This window comes from Erithacus rubecula (assembly GCF_903797595.1).
Source record: "Erithacus rubecula genome assembly, chromosome: 16".
Taxonomy (NCBI): Eukaryota; Metazoa; Chordata; class Aves; order Passeriformes; family Muscicapidae; genus Erithacus; species Erithacus rubecula.
The window spans coordinates 10405774-10419666 of NC_136668.1; the positions used below are offsets into that span (position 1 = coordinate 10405774).

General features: G+C 40.3%; 1 protein-coding gene across 2 annotated transcripts; it reads right to left on the reverse strand.

Annotated features, from left to right (window-relative positions):
* Nucleotides 1-1995: 1995 nt before the first annotated feature.
* Nucleotides 1996-12602, reverse strand: CLK4 (CDC like kinase 4). Of its 2 annotated transcripts, XM_079320197.1 has the most exons (14): nt 12352-12602; nt 10442-10501; nt 9672-9829; nt 8418-8643; nt 7159-7249; nt 6701-6767; nt 5351-5467; nt 5085-5251; nt 4884-4978; nt 4380-4509; nt 3997-4079; nt 3436-3515; nt 2435-2522; nt 1996-2351 (listed from the first exon to the last, which is right to left on the reverse strand). In XM_079320197.1, the coding sequence occupies exons 1-14, from the start codon at nt 12484-12486 to the stop codon at nt 2214-2216; spliced, it is 1635 nt and encodes a 544-aa protein (XP_079176323.1). In that variant the 5' UTR covers nt 12487-12602; the 3' UTR covers nt 1996-2213. The 2 variants fall into 2 exon arrangements, with proteins under 2 accessions (XP_079176323.1, XP_079176324.1); XM_079320198.1 differs by lacking the exon at nt 10442-10501 and having other exon boundaries at nt 12352-12491.
* Between the last annotated feature and the right edge of the window lie 1291 nt (nt 12603-13893).

Sequence of the window (13893 nt, forward strand, 5' to 3'; positions counted from 1 at the left end):
CCCGAGCTGTTTACTTAAAAAACAGCTTTATTCTGTCTTGTCCTCCATGTTGAGCAAAAACTGTGGCTGGCTCATTATGGAAATGCACAGTGTTAGCCTGGTCTGCCTGGCTGACCCAGTCACAGATCATATTTTGAAGGTAGAGTAGCTGGAAAGCTGAAGTGTAGAAATAGATGTGAATGCTCTTCTAATTATTTAAACAGCTATAGCTTGATATCCAAACATGTAAAGATTACAAACTTCAAGTATGAAGGTGACAATGGTGGGTGGTGGTGTGTGCACATAAAAATCCATCCCCTACTAAAGACAGAAGCACCGAGGGCAGCCCTGCAGCACCAGACCCTGCCCAGGGGTGCTGCTCAGAGCTTCCCTGGGGAGCCCAGGGGCCTTGGGCTCCTGTGCCTGCAAACACTGGTGCAGATGCTAAAAGGCCTGCAAAAGCATTTGGCACCGTGCTGCAGGTGTCACATTAATCCTGATAGTGCTTTTAAATTTACTGGAAGAAGGAGAGTCAATTTAAACATGGCTTTATAACAGGGCTAAGCTGCATCTCCTTTACCAAGCACAACAAATTTCACTACCTACATCAACAGCTAGAAGCACTCTGTAAGCAAGAGCACACCATCTTTCCCTATTTCGATAGAACTGTTTTATGGTTACAGTTTTATTGTTATAGCAGCACATAAACTTTTCTGCCCCCATCTGCCTTTGATTTGCATTGCTTAGCTGATGCACTCAGCCCAGTCCTTGCTTCGCCTCTGAAGCTGGGATGGAAAGTTCTATGGAGAGAACTTACTCTTGTCCAGCTCGGCCGACAGAGCTGACCTGCATGGCACACACTGTTACATTTTCTGTCATGCCAAGCAGAAACAATGTCATCAACACCAACATCCAAGGAAAGGAGGCGGCTGTGATGAGGTGCAATCAAGCCCAGGAGGTGGCACTGGTAACAAAGATAAGCTTTCAAAGCCGGGCCCAGCTCTATCCTACCCCCAGCTCAGAGATATGCACGTCTGGAGCCTCTTGTAAGTGGAGGCTCCTCGACACCAGTTTAAAATCTTACTGTGCATCAGAACTAACTCACAAAACCTAAAGTCAGGCACCTGTGGAGCCAAAACAATTTAATTTCCTTCCTTTGCTACTTGTGCAGTAAAGTCAAGATTGAAATAAATAGCCAAAACTTACTTAGAATGAACTTCTCCATGGAAAGCTCCCTTCCCACTGGCTCAGCAAGCCACCCATATACAGTGTAAAATGGATTAAGAGAGGTGAAGAAAAATCCACCAACTCATAGACATGGAAACCCCAAAACTACCAAAGTACATTAATGGGTCTTGGAAAGTTGCACCATTTTCTTCTCAACCCAATACCAGAATACAGGAATCACAACTGAGAATCCAGCCACCTCCATCCTGTACAGTCTCAATGCCAGCATTTCTCACCTCCCAAGTAACTTCATTTACTACTAACTACAAATAAAGCTCTCCAGAAATACACAATGAAGACTTCAGAATTATCTCATTACTGGCAGAGATTAAATGTGCCACAAGTCTGTGGCAGTCCATATTTCTCTGCAGTAGTACCAGCTTACTAAAACCTTATCACAAAAATGTTCATCTTTAATGACTAGAAACAATACTAAAAGTAGGAAATGTTACTTTTCAGACCTTAGCTAGAAAGATTAGCTATGAATACTGAACACTGAAAGCATCAGGCAAGTTTCCAGGAGCTAATTAGCTGGATGGGGAGCAAGGCATGCCATGTAACAGAAAATGAGGTGAAAAAGGTGACCCACAAAAGCTACCTACAAAGGATATACACTGTTTCCAACCATGTTTCAAAATGCCATCAAGCTGTTACATACAGCATGTGGATCTTTCCATCATGACTTATAAAAGGAAGTTCTGTAGAATGTTTTTAGAACTCCTTTAGCTAGCCCTGACCTACAGTCAGAGGGTTCACTAGCAGTATCTGTAAAAGGAGAGTGGTGCAGGCTTTCAAAAATGCAAATTACCTTTATTTTTCACTTTGATACCCATAAGACTACAACTGCTCAACAAGGTAAACATAACAGTTATACAAAACATATGTAATTATTTACAGACTTAACTGTACAAAATAATTTAAAGCTTACAAAAGTTTCATGCAACCTCTGCTGACTGACTGACACAGTCTAGGGAATCTCCTTGAAGAAGCATAGAAGATATATGAATTTATTTATTTAATGGATCAAAAAAGGGATGCTGCAAGGCTTCATCAAGAGTAATTCTTTTGGCTGGGTCATATTCCAGCATCCTGCGAACAAGGTCAAACAGACTTTGATGATCTGTGTCTTGGCAGTGCATGAATTCCTGAAAGAAAAAAAGCAGGAGGTATTTTAGAGAGAGCTTTCCCAACTGCAGTCCAACAGAGCAATAAAAATGCAGGCTCCTACCTTCAGGGGCTTGCAGCGTCTCCTGACGTACCGGCCTGCAGAGCTGTGCTCATCCCAGTCCAACTGGTCATGGTGAAAATAATGTTTTCTGCAGGACAAGGGAAGTAACAGCAAGTTGGTGTCAGTGCACACAGCAAGCAGATGCCTTTCCAAGAATGTTCCTGCATGTATTTCTGCCTTTGGGAGCTAACGTTTCTTTTAGTGCACATTTACCCACAGAGATCTGCTGCCTTTTTATTACTGCTGCCACAATAATCAGAAAACAGCAGGGTTTTTTTACTACTACTTGAATCTAATGCAACTGCTGCTTTCCAAGCTTCTTCCCATTTTTCAAAATGCACTGTAAACAACTGGACAACTGTAACACACAACACACATTACCCAACCCAGAATTATTTGGATTCTACTCTAACATGAGTTAGAGAATTATCTACATGTGCTGGAAAGAGGACAGCTTATATAAGAAAGCAGACAGACCATCAAATCCCAGCAACTCTAAATTGTGGACATAAGAGGGGTCAGGAGAGAACCCTGTGCTGGCTGCTTCTCCTTGCCATGGAAGTGAGAAACTCCTGCTGAATGGAGTTCTCTCAGGAAGGGAGAATGATCTGAAGCACATCTGAGGGATATGGAGGGGCAGCAGAAAAGGATGACAGCTGTATTAGCAAGCATGGACCCTCTTCTTCCTCACAGTAATTATTGTCATGACAATATGTTCTGCATTCTCAGAATTTAAAGAAAAATTGATGCATAATACTGCCCTGGTGACCATACCAAACGTAGCTTTAAAGGCTTGGAAGCATTAATACTCAAGTTACAGCTCAAGAGGCTGATGATTCATACTAACGTCAGAAAAGAAGACTACAGTCAACTCCTTAAGATAATAAAAAGCCCATGAATCTCTGCTGATCTGCAGCAACTCATAGCTTACAATGGCAATTTTGCAATTTCTCTTGTAAGAGAAAATACTAGGCAACTTACCACTTCTGTAATAAACATACCTGGATTTCTTGATCATGTGAGTGGGCAGAGGCCCCAGTATTCTTTCCATCATTGCCAGGTGTTCTTTACTATCATGAGTCTGTGTGAAAAAAAGCAATGAAAGGACTTAGCACATTTTTCTCCTCTGAGCCACTTGGTAACAACACTCAAACAGCAAACAAGATTTTGCCAGAGCACTGTCACAATATCTTTAAACACTGCCACCTTCAATTATTAAAAACAGATTATGCAATGCAGATTATACAACACTTTCCACAGTCAGGATGACCCTTGAACAACAGTTCATAAACCAAGTATTGTACAAGTGTTTTCTTGACTCAATTCCAAGAGTATCATGACGGTCTTCTTCACTCAAAATGCCAGAAAAGACCATCTCAGATACTCTGAAGAAGATATCAAAAATGTAACATTTCCCTGTATGGATGATGGTTTTCCAATCTTATCCACAGAATCCCTAATAGCCCATGGGGTTATGACTATTATATTGTTAAAGTGCATGTCATTAAAAGATTAAAATCAGTAGTCTGTAAGAAACATTCTACTTAAGATTATGTACACACCTGAAACACTGTAAATCCCAGGTAATACTCAATCAGAATACATCCAATACTCCACACATCACATGGCTGAGACCATCCCAGTGCTGCAAAACAGGCATAGCTTGTTTTATTTTTCAGCATATTCTCAAAATCTGTAACCCACAAAGCACATGCCCAGATTCTACATATTTACTGATGCCAAATTTACCCCCCAAGCCCTCCTCAAACCCTGGCATTTGTTTCTGGTTTTAGAGTATTTCTTTTACTGTTTACTCTCAATTTTACCACTACCATCTAAGAATTGACTGATTACCAGAACCATGAGAAACTACTCCAGTTTATGAAGTAAAGACATCTGAATGAACTGTAATGAACTTACAGAAGGTTTAACAGTCTTTACTGACCTAAAATAACCTCAGGAGCTCTATAATGTCTTGTAGACACTAATGTGCTATGATGCTCATCATCAAAAGTTGCACTTCCAAAATCAACGACTTTGATGTCCGTGTTTTTTAAAGTGCGTTCGTCTCTTTTCTGCAAGAAACCAAAATGCTGTTAATAATTTTTAAAAGCATGATAAAGCAAAAAGCACTATCACATTATCTCCAAAATACCAGCTAGCATAAAATGTGTAACAAAACACTTCCTCCAATACTTCAATGCCTGTGCAGCTCAGTGCTCCAAGTAAGAAAGGTAGGTAACAAAGTGATTTAATCTCAATACCTAAAACAGCTGAGTAAAGACCATTCACTGTAATGAGAGTTCTTTCCCTCTTTTGTTAACCTTAAGTTAACTTCAGTTACTTGTTATCTCTGTCTTGTTTTGCTGTTTTTTTTTTTTTTTAGAGAAGTTTCAATGAAGACAGAAGCAGTGCAATTCAAGTTGGGAGAAACAAAAGACAAGCTTACCATTTTGGCATTGTACTTCACTATGTAATCAGACTCCACAAACAAGATATTTTCAGGCTTTAAATCTGTGTGAGTTAGTTTATTATGGTGTAGAACTACAAGAAAAAAAGAGAACAGCATTCCATCATTTACACATTTAATCCCTAAAGGAGAAACCAAAACACATCCATGTATTTGAAAAGAGCATTGAAATTTACTTACAGTTTATAGACTGGCAAATTTGATAGGCCATGTTCCTAATGTCATTAATATGAAATGGTAGAAAGCTGTTTTCCTTAATAAAGTCATATGTACTGAGCCCCAGTAGCTCAAAAACAATACAGACATGGCCATGGTGATCAAACCACTCCAGCATCTGGACACAGCGGCTTAAAAGAGGAAACAAAAAAAAAAGAAAAATTAAAATCTATTGAATAATTACTTTGCTCAAATCCTTGGTATGCTGACTACTCAAATTTCATACTTACAAATTGCTGCTTGGATCCATGTTGTTCAAGTGTTCCAACACCTGTATTTCTGAACGGGCTGCCTCCCGGTATCGACCAACATTTTTCACTATTTTAACTGCTACATGCATTCCTCTCCTTGAAAAGAAAGTAAAGCATGTCCAACTGGATCAATTATTGCTAAATGCCAACAACCCCAAAGCAGCTTGATATTAATAAAGGAAACACAGGAAGATTAAAGGTCATGGAGAATTATGAGTTGGATTAGGGGAATTTGATTTAAGCATGCTGCACTCAACCAGAACAGTTTTTATAAAAAAAAAAGTAATCCTGATCTTTCCTTTTCCAAATACTTGTACTATATGCTTTATTAATGACTTCTCAGTGCTATTATCTCATCTGAAGTAGAACAAAAATTGGGAATCTGCCAGCAGAATGATTAAAAAGTTCTCATTTGAACAAAAATACTATGAATTTTTTTTTTTTTTTTTTTTTTTCCTCAGCAACTTGCACAACTTATCCTGGCTCTTTTCCAGTGCTCTTATGGAATCAGGGGAATTGAGTAATTTCTGAAGTTTGGATGGTGAGCATTTTATACCAGTGAAAACTGCCCTGTACTGACTGCCTGCATGCATTCAGACTGCAAGCCTGTTACTTAAAGGGAACACAGACACAGCTCCCTCTGCTCTCAATTTTGTCTCTGCAGAGCTCTTTCAATTCTAACAATTTAATTTCAATTCAAACACCCTCTGCCCTCACAACACAAACTCCAGAACAGACTCAACCTATGAAATGACAGAACAAATAAACCAGGTCGAGGAAAAGGCACTAAAACCATGTCATAGAACTGCTGATATAAAACATACAATTAAAATAGTGTGAGTTCTACCTGTTAGAACATACAAAATTAATAAAAACACAGTTAAGTTTCTCCTCCTTCACCAGACATGCCACCACATGGAAACAAAAATTCCATTAAAAAAGTACTGAATACTAGGTTACTGTTGATTAAAAAAAAAATTAAAGGGTAATTTTGATTACGAAAACTGAGGAAAGCAATTTACAGCTCAGCCAATTCCAAGCAACTTCTTTCCAGAAACTGCTTCCACTAAGAACCTAAACTACTTCCTCAGTATCTCACTGCACCATCTTTAAAAGTCTCCCAACCTAATTCTGCACACTTTAGCTGCTCTCATATTCTCCAGTTACAGCAGCAGCACTTAACAAAACCAGAAAAATGAAAGAGTTCTCAATCATTGAAAAGGGCATTTGGATTGCAACTTTCCCTAAACAAAATATCCTTGAGCTTTAATTTCTGATCTAAGTATCTTTTATCATGAGATCCACTGATAAAGATAACCCAACACTTACATATCATGATCTATGCACTCCACTACTTTTCCAAAAGCTCCTTCTCCCAAAGTTGCAACAATTTCATCTAAAAAGAACAAAGGTAAGTTAGAATTGTACAACTACTTAAAGGAGAATGAACATATTAACGTAGATTTAAAAATGTGCCATTACAAAAGCATAATTATTTTAAATCTCAGCATCAGAATGCATTATTTTATTGGACAGGAGTCATGAAAACAGTTAGCCAAAATACTATCTCTTGTTCTAATCTCAAGTTCATTTACTAATTGGAACTTTTTGACCACAGTATTTAAGTTCTACAGAAAAGAAGATATGCAAAAAAACAAAAAAGCACAAAAAAAAACAGAACAAAAAGAGCAATGAGATTTCTTTAGCCCCCCTCCTCTGATATACTATTCTAAACAGATTTTTTTTTTCTGAAAAGTTTTTTAAAAGTGTTGAAAAATGTTCTATACATCTTGCTCTTAGAACGTCTCCACTTTCACAGATCAGGTGACCCTCCTCATCATCCTCTACACTCCTGGATCTTTTCCTTCGGTGACTCTTCTGGAAACGGCACCAAGATCGTCCAGCCAATCAATATATCAGAGTGAATTCAGGGCAGAATACGCAATTCATTCAGCGGGGAGATATTCAGGCATTCAGTTACACACCAGGCCACGAACAGTTGGCAGGAGCAATTTCAAATTCAGTCCCCAGAAATTCACAGGGCACAGTTTATGTTACAGAAGAAAAACATGGCAAGGAACAGATTTTCAGATAAATACTTAAAGTGATACAAAGCAACAGAAAAAAAACAACACAATTTTGTCTCTCAAACAGTGGCTTAATTGAAGACAGATTAAGACTGCAACACTGTTATTGCTAATACTTTGCTAGCAAATAGCAAAAGCCAGTATTTATTCACATACCTAAGCTCTCAGTCAGGTGAAATGTTTCTATTCTTAAAACATCCACTCATGTAAACAATTTTACTTCCCCCATGTTTAGAGAGGGGAGAAAAATTACTTGGAAGTCCTTCATTTGCATATATAATCTAATACATCTTGCTGTTCTACTGCAGAAGAGTGGTATAAAACACCTGGAACTGTAGATGCATCAGTGGGCATCACAACAATCGTGAGAAATTCAGAGAGCACACCTTCTTTGAAGGCAAGCAGCAGACTTAACCCATCTCACTAGGACATTAGGTGCCATTAGCTGGGCACAGGGCTTATCAAAACTGTCTGGAATTAGGTGTAGAACTGTTCACATCAATTTACCAGACATGAACATTCATACTTTCAATTCATGTTAAAAAGCATGTCATCTCAATTACTTTTAGCAATAGGATGGATAGCATCCCAATCTACCTGAAAAAACAGTTCACTATGCTGCAAACCTAAGTGACAGCTGTACTTCAAAACAGGACAATTACCTGTCGTCAATTGCAAGACAACATTTTTCAGATCCATCCCAGTGATTTTGACTACCAACCACCTACATTCCCAGTGTACAACTAGTACTGATGATCCCACCCCCCACCCAACACCGATCCAAGAACCTCAACTAACAACATATTTACATGCTCCACAAACAGACTCAAATAAATACAAATCCTTTTTTAATAATGTATTTCTTAAAGTACCGTGGATCAGGAATTGCAGCTCTAGCACTCATTTAAGAAGTCTATTACCACTAATTCATTAATAATAAAGTTAAAAATTACTCATACCGAATGCGATTGGTGACTGGAGCAATGATGTCTCTTATGCTTCCTTTTATGACTACTTTTCCTGCTCCGACCAGAGGATTTGCTATAGTGATGATGGTGACTCTTTTCATAGTCTCTGTGATAATGCCTGTGGTCATACACTTCACAGAAGTCATTTCTGTACTCCTCAACATATCTCCGGTCATGATGGTCTCTTTCATTTATGGCTCTATCGTCCAAATAATGACTGAAAATATATTTTAAGTGAATGTTCTCCACTTCAAAAACTTGAGGTTCCAACAAGATAAGTGACCTGAGCTGAGTTACACAGTATCTGTCTCTACAGCAGAAATGTTTTTTAATTGAATCCCTCCCCAAAAATAGTGAAGCTTTTGATGTTACTTTATTAGGAATTTAACAACATTGTCAGTCTCAAATACATGGCAGCCATCCACATCAACAATGTACAATCTGTCCACAGATTGCATAGGAAGAAACTCAGACTAAAAAAGGAGAAAGAAACGCTTCCTAAAATATATTAAGCAATTTCATTACAACATTAAGTCACAAGATAAACCACTTTCAATACAGAAATCATCCCTCCTATGCTTTCAAAGCTCCAGGTGTTAAATAAAACCTAGAGACTGAGAGAAATAGCATTGTTCTAAATGCTCTGCAACCAACATTAAAACCTCAGAGATTATCTAGAACGAAGATCTTTTGCACAGAAAACAGACCATTGAGAAAGCTGCTGAGGCACAGAGTTCCCTTACTGCTGTACGCCTACTCCTTCCAACATTTTAATAAGCATGAACTTTTAAAAGAATTCCATTGGATCTTTTCAAGGAAAAAAAAACCAAACAAGACAAACAGAAAAATACATCTTTCCAGTGAAAGCAATGTGGAAGAAAACATAAATCACTTCCAACTTAGTAAGAGAAATTCATACTTACCATTGAGTTAAATAATTAAACAAACCTTCTCCTTTTGTTCACATTAAATCAAAAGGCATCCTCTTCACTTGAAATTTAACACTGTATTCAATACCGATATTTAACTCACACCACTGAGGCAAACTAGTAACATTTCCTTGCTTTTATTCAAGAATTCCTATTCAATGGTTCAGATGTTAACAACTACTTATCAGGCTTGTCTTAAGTGAATCAAACCATAAGGAACAGATAAGTCTGGGCATTCAAAACCTCCTACCCCAAAAACACATTTACTTCAGACATAGTAAGAAACATTTGCTCTGCTCAGTTTAGAGTGTTATACCTTTCTGAAATGCGACTGGGTTTATAGTGCTTGCTCTCTTGGCCACTGCTGTGGGACCTCTTTCTGCGTTTGCGGCTGCTACTGTGCTTCCTCTGTTCCCAGCTCCTTCTGTCGTCCCACTCAGGACAATGAGATTGCTTTGAATGCCTCATTTCCCACTGGAAAATACAATAATAGTAATTAAAAAAAAAAAAAATCAACACACACACATGTAGTGTAAGTCAATAATGGTAGTTTGATTAAGTGTGACAGAACTAAAAACTCCCATTTTTCCTCAGCTCCCTCCCCTCATTATTTCGGTTTGCTGAGCAGACACAGCTCCCACATCCTAACACTCATGCTGTTATGAAACACAAATCAAGATTAAATAGGCCAACTCATCTTCATTTAATAGCTTCAAACATGTCATTAAAGCCTGTTTTAAATAAACTCTCAAGTGACTAAACACAGTAGTATCCTTAAAGAGCCTTCTAATGGAAGAAACCTTCCTCTCCAAACATCCTCTAACAAGAAAACCCAGATTTAGGCCAACTGTACTGTAAAGATTACTACATGAAAATCAAGTATGCACAACCAATCTAAAAACGTCTCTCATCAAACTATTTACAGACCACCAGGAAAGAGTCACTTTTAGGAAAAACCACTGTGAACTCTGATGGGTTAACACAATTTTGGAGCACCTGGAGCCAAGTCACAACTTTTGCACCCTATTAGCATGCAGGACTGTGAGTGTTCTACAGTTCAGCTGAGTTGCCAAAGACAAAACCCACCAGCTTCTGTTGCTGGATGTTAGGTGCAGGAATTCTTTGTTCAAACAGGTACATGCACAACTGAAAAAAAAAAAAAAAAAAGGCAAAGTAAAACACAGCTGTAGAATTAAAGAGCGCAACAAAAGCAACTATTACTTGTTTATTCATCGGCAGCAGGAGTTTTTTGAAAGTAAGAATAACCTTCTATTTCTATTCCAGTATATTTCAAAGAATGAATTTATACAAGATAATAAAAAATGTCTGCAGTAAGCAATAAGAACAGTGGTTTAGAGACAATGACGGCAATGGAGTAGAAAAATCATGACTGTAAATCATGTGTAAATTGTGCAAATCCGTGTAAATTTACAGAGAACAATGCCTCTATACAAAGAGAAGAATTAAGATGGAAACTCCTAGAACATGCAGACGACAGACCTACTCTGAAAAAAAAAAGCTTTTTTTGGTACTTTCAGAAGTTCTGTGAAAGGCTGGTATTAAAAAAAAAAATAAAACAAAACTAGAGACGTCTGAAATCAAGTTTTTTAAATCAAAAACATTAACAAACTGTGCAAAATAAGTGCCTTGTATACATTTTGGGTGAGTCACGATCCCCAACATCTTACTCACTTAAGAGATTCTAATAAAAAAGAAATACACTAATGCAGCAAAAAACAAACAAAAACACCTAAAAAATTAAAACCGACTTGGTGTTTTATTTACATACTTTAATCTCCTCTCTTCTTACACAGCTCCAAAGCCATTTTCCTCTATTTTCACCTTACATAACTCAGGTTCTGAAGCACACTCAGGTTTCAGTTACTCTTGAGGTGCAGAGCTCCATTTTGTTATAAATGAATTCAAAATTCTACTTATGGTTGCTTGGAATTTTTTTTCTTTTCCTACTTGGCAGAAGGCAGGCTGTACTAAGGCTCTGTAACGAACAACTATCTAAATAAAATCACCATTAAACTGTCCTGCAGAGCAGGGCTTAGAGGTAAGAAGGATGGATATCTGACACTGGAAACTGGAGAAAATGCTTTGTTGAAGACTAACTGCTACTTAACAACAATCAAATGCACACAGCATTAATGAAATTAAGATAAAAAATACAAATTCTGTCCCTAAAGGAGCCAGTAAATTTAAATGAGGAGGAAACGACCAGAATCGGTCAGAGTCCATTTTAAGGTAGAAACCACCTTAAAGTTTTTGACTACTGTGCTCTGATTTTTTGCGTCGAGAACTTCACTTATGTAATAGTGACATCTGCCACGATCATATGCATTCCTGTAGCATGTGGAACTAATCCATAGCACAGGCAGCTTTCACTCCCACATTCTGCCATACGGCTCCTCAAGCAGGAGCCATTCCCCCTTTGAACAGATCCAGACACACGAGGGCCACCACAGCCCTGCCGTAAAGCTGCCTACACAGCAATTTCTTAACGCCTCTCCCCAAAATCTTGGCAGGCAGAGAAGGTCAAAGGCTTACTCCTTTGCGATGGCCAAAGTCCGACACCGCAGACCCTGGAGGTGACCCCCGGCGGCCCGGGCGGGGCAGCGAGCCCGTCTGCACGCCGCGCTCCCGGAGGCGCCGGGGCCGGCGGGGAGCAAGGGCCGGTCCCCGCCGCCACCTGGGCGGGCGCCAGGCTCGGCCGGGCCCGGTGAGCCAGCTCCGCCCGCCCCAGCGCTCCGCACCTCCGCGCAGACCCCCACAGAGCCCCAGTGCCGAGAATCCGCCTCCCCCTCAACAGTTCCTGAAGCAGCGCTCGATGCGCTCCGCGCCGCGGAGACAACGCAAGCAGCTCTCCCACCCCACCCCATGACCTGCGTCCCATCCATTTCCCGCTGCTTCGTCCCCTCCGGAAACAGAAAGGAGTGAGGAAAAAAGCGAAGGTGAAAGAAGAACGAAGAAGGACTGCCCTCACCACTTACAACTGGAACAGAAAGCGAGCGAGTTCTGCGTCCGCCCTGCGCGCACAGACAAAATGGCGGCTGCGAGCACGGAAAGGCTCCTTCCTCCTTCTCCCTCGTTCTCGCGGCGTCTGTGCGCCGTGACGTCAGACGCATAGCGTAAGGGCCGGCAGAGCCGAAGCGAGGCCCCGCCCCCGCCCCGCCCCTGAGGCGGTGCCGCACTCATGGCGGCGGCTCTGAGGGGTGTGGGTGGTGTTTGTCCTGTACTGTCCTATTTTATTTTGTCCCGTCCCACTCCACATGCTGGGCATCGACTTTACCCAAATCTTCACGGCTGTGTAAACCATCCTCGTGGAGGAGTTTAAGCACCGAGGGCGAGTTCAGAGGCCAATCCAGAGCTGCGGGCTTGCCCTCCTCTGGTTCCTGATCAAACGCGTGTAGCAGCGCAGAAATCACCAATTAGTCCCATGCGGCAACCAATTCCTTCTAATGAACTCGCCAAACGCGGCGTTCAAGCAGTTTGATACGTGGGTTGATTACGCAGTTAGGCCTGGCTTCAGGCTCGGTGCGAGCCGTTCCTGTGTGGCGCTCACGATAAAAACCCAATACAATATTTTATCAATTTTTCTGGCAGTGCCCGGCCGTGTGCGCGGCTCCCGCCTCGCTCCGCACGCGTGTGGGGCGGCGGGTCCCGCTGAGTCACGTCCCGCCACAGGCAAAGCCCGTCCCGGTTCCGCGGGGCTGCGCCGGGAAACGGCGGCGGCGGCTCCTCCCGCCCGCGGCCCGGCCGAGTGGGGTTAGACCGAAGAGATGGTGACAAAGCAGAGAAAAGTCAAACCCCGAAACGGCGAATGAACTGAAATGCTTCAGATTTAGGAGCTCGCTGTTTTACCTGGGGAAATCACAGTCTCTTAAGGTTAATGGGTAAATTGAACAATTCCTGAACTCGGTGACTAATACAGCAAGGTTTTGCAGCTGTAGCAAAATACAGACTGAGGTGTAAGGTACTTTTAATTTAATGAGTGTTGTTGCCTTTCTAATGTCAGTCCTCAATAACATCAGTACATTGTTCTAAAATGAGAGCATACTTTTGTATCTGTGTTTTTAACATTTTCATAAAAATTCATTTGCCAACATGACAACCATTTAAACCTGGTTTGCAATAGAGTTCCTGTTTTTGTTTTGTTTGTTTCAAGAACAGAAACTAAGATACAGAGAATTTACACCTGTTTGTTGCCCCCTGTATTTTTAAAAATCTTTTAACCACATAATTTGTGTTGTATGCCAAATATTACTTTGGTGCCATTGTGTCACTGTTTCTCATTTAGCACCTAAATGATTGGTTATTATTTATAAAAAAACTAGTAATATCTGCCAAGCATTAAGAGTTTTCCCAACATCCACTGATACTGAGAAGTTCTTTCAGACTGTAAACAGCAGAAAAAAGAAGCATAAAATTAAGTTTACAGAGAGTGAATGTGCTCCTATTAAGAAACAGAAAATGTCCATGTACCTGATATTAGCACATAATTACAATTTTTCTCTAATTTCTCAATCCAAGGA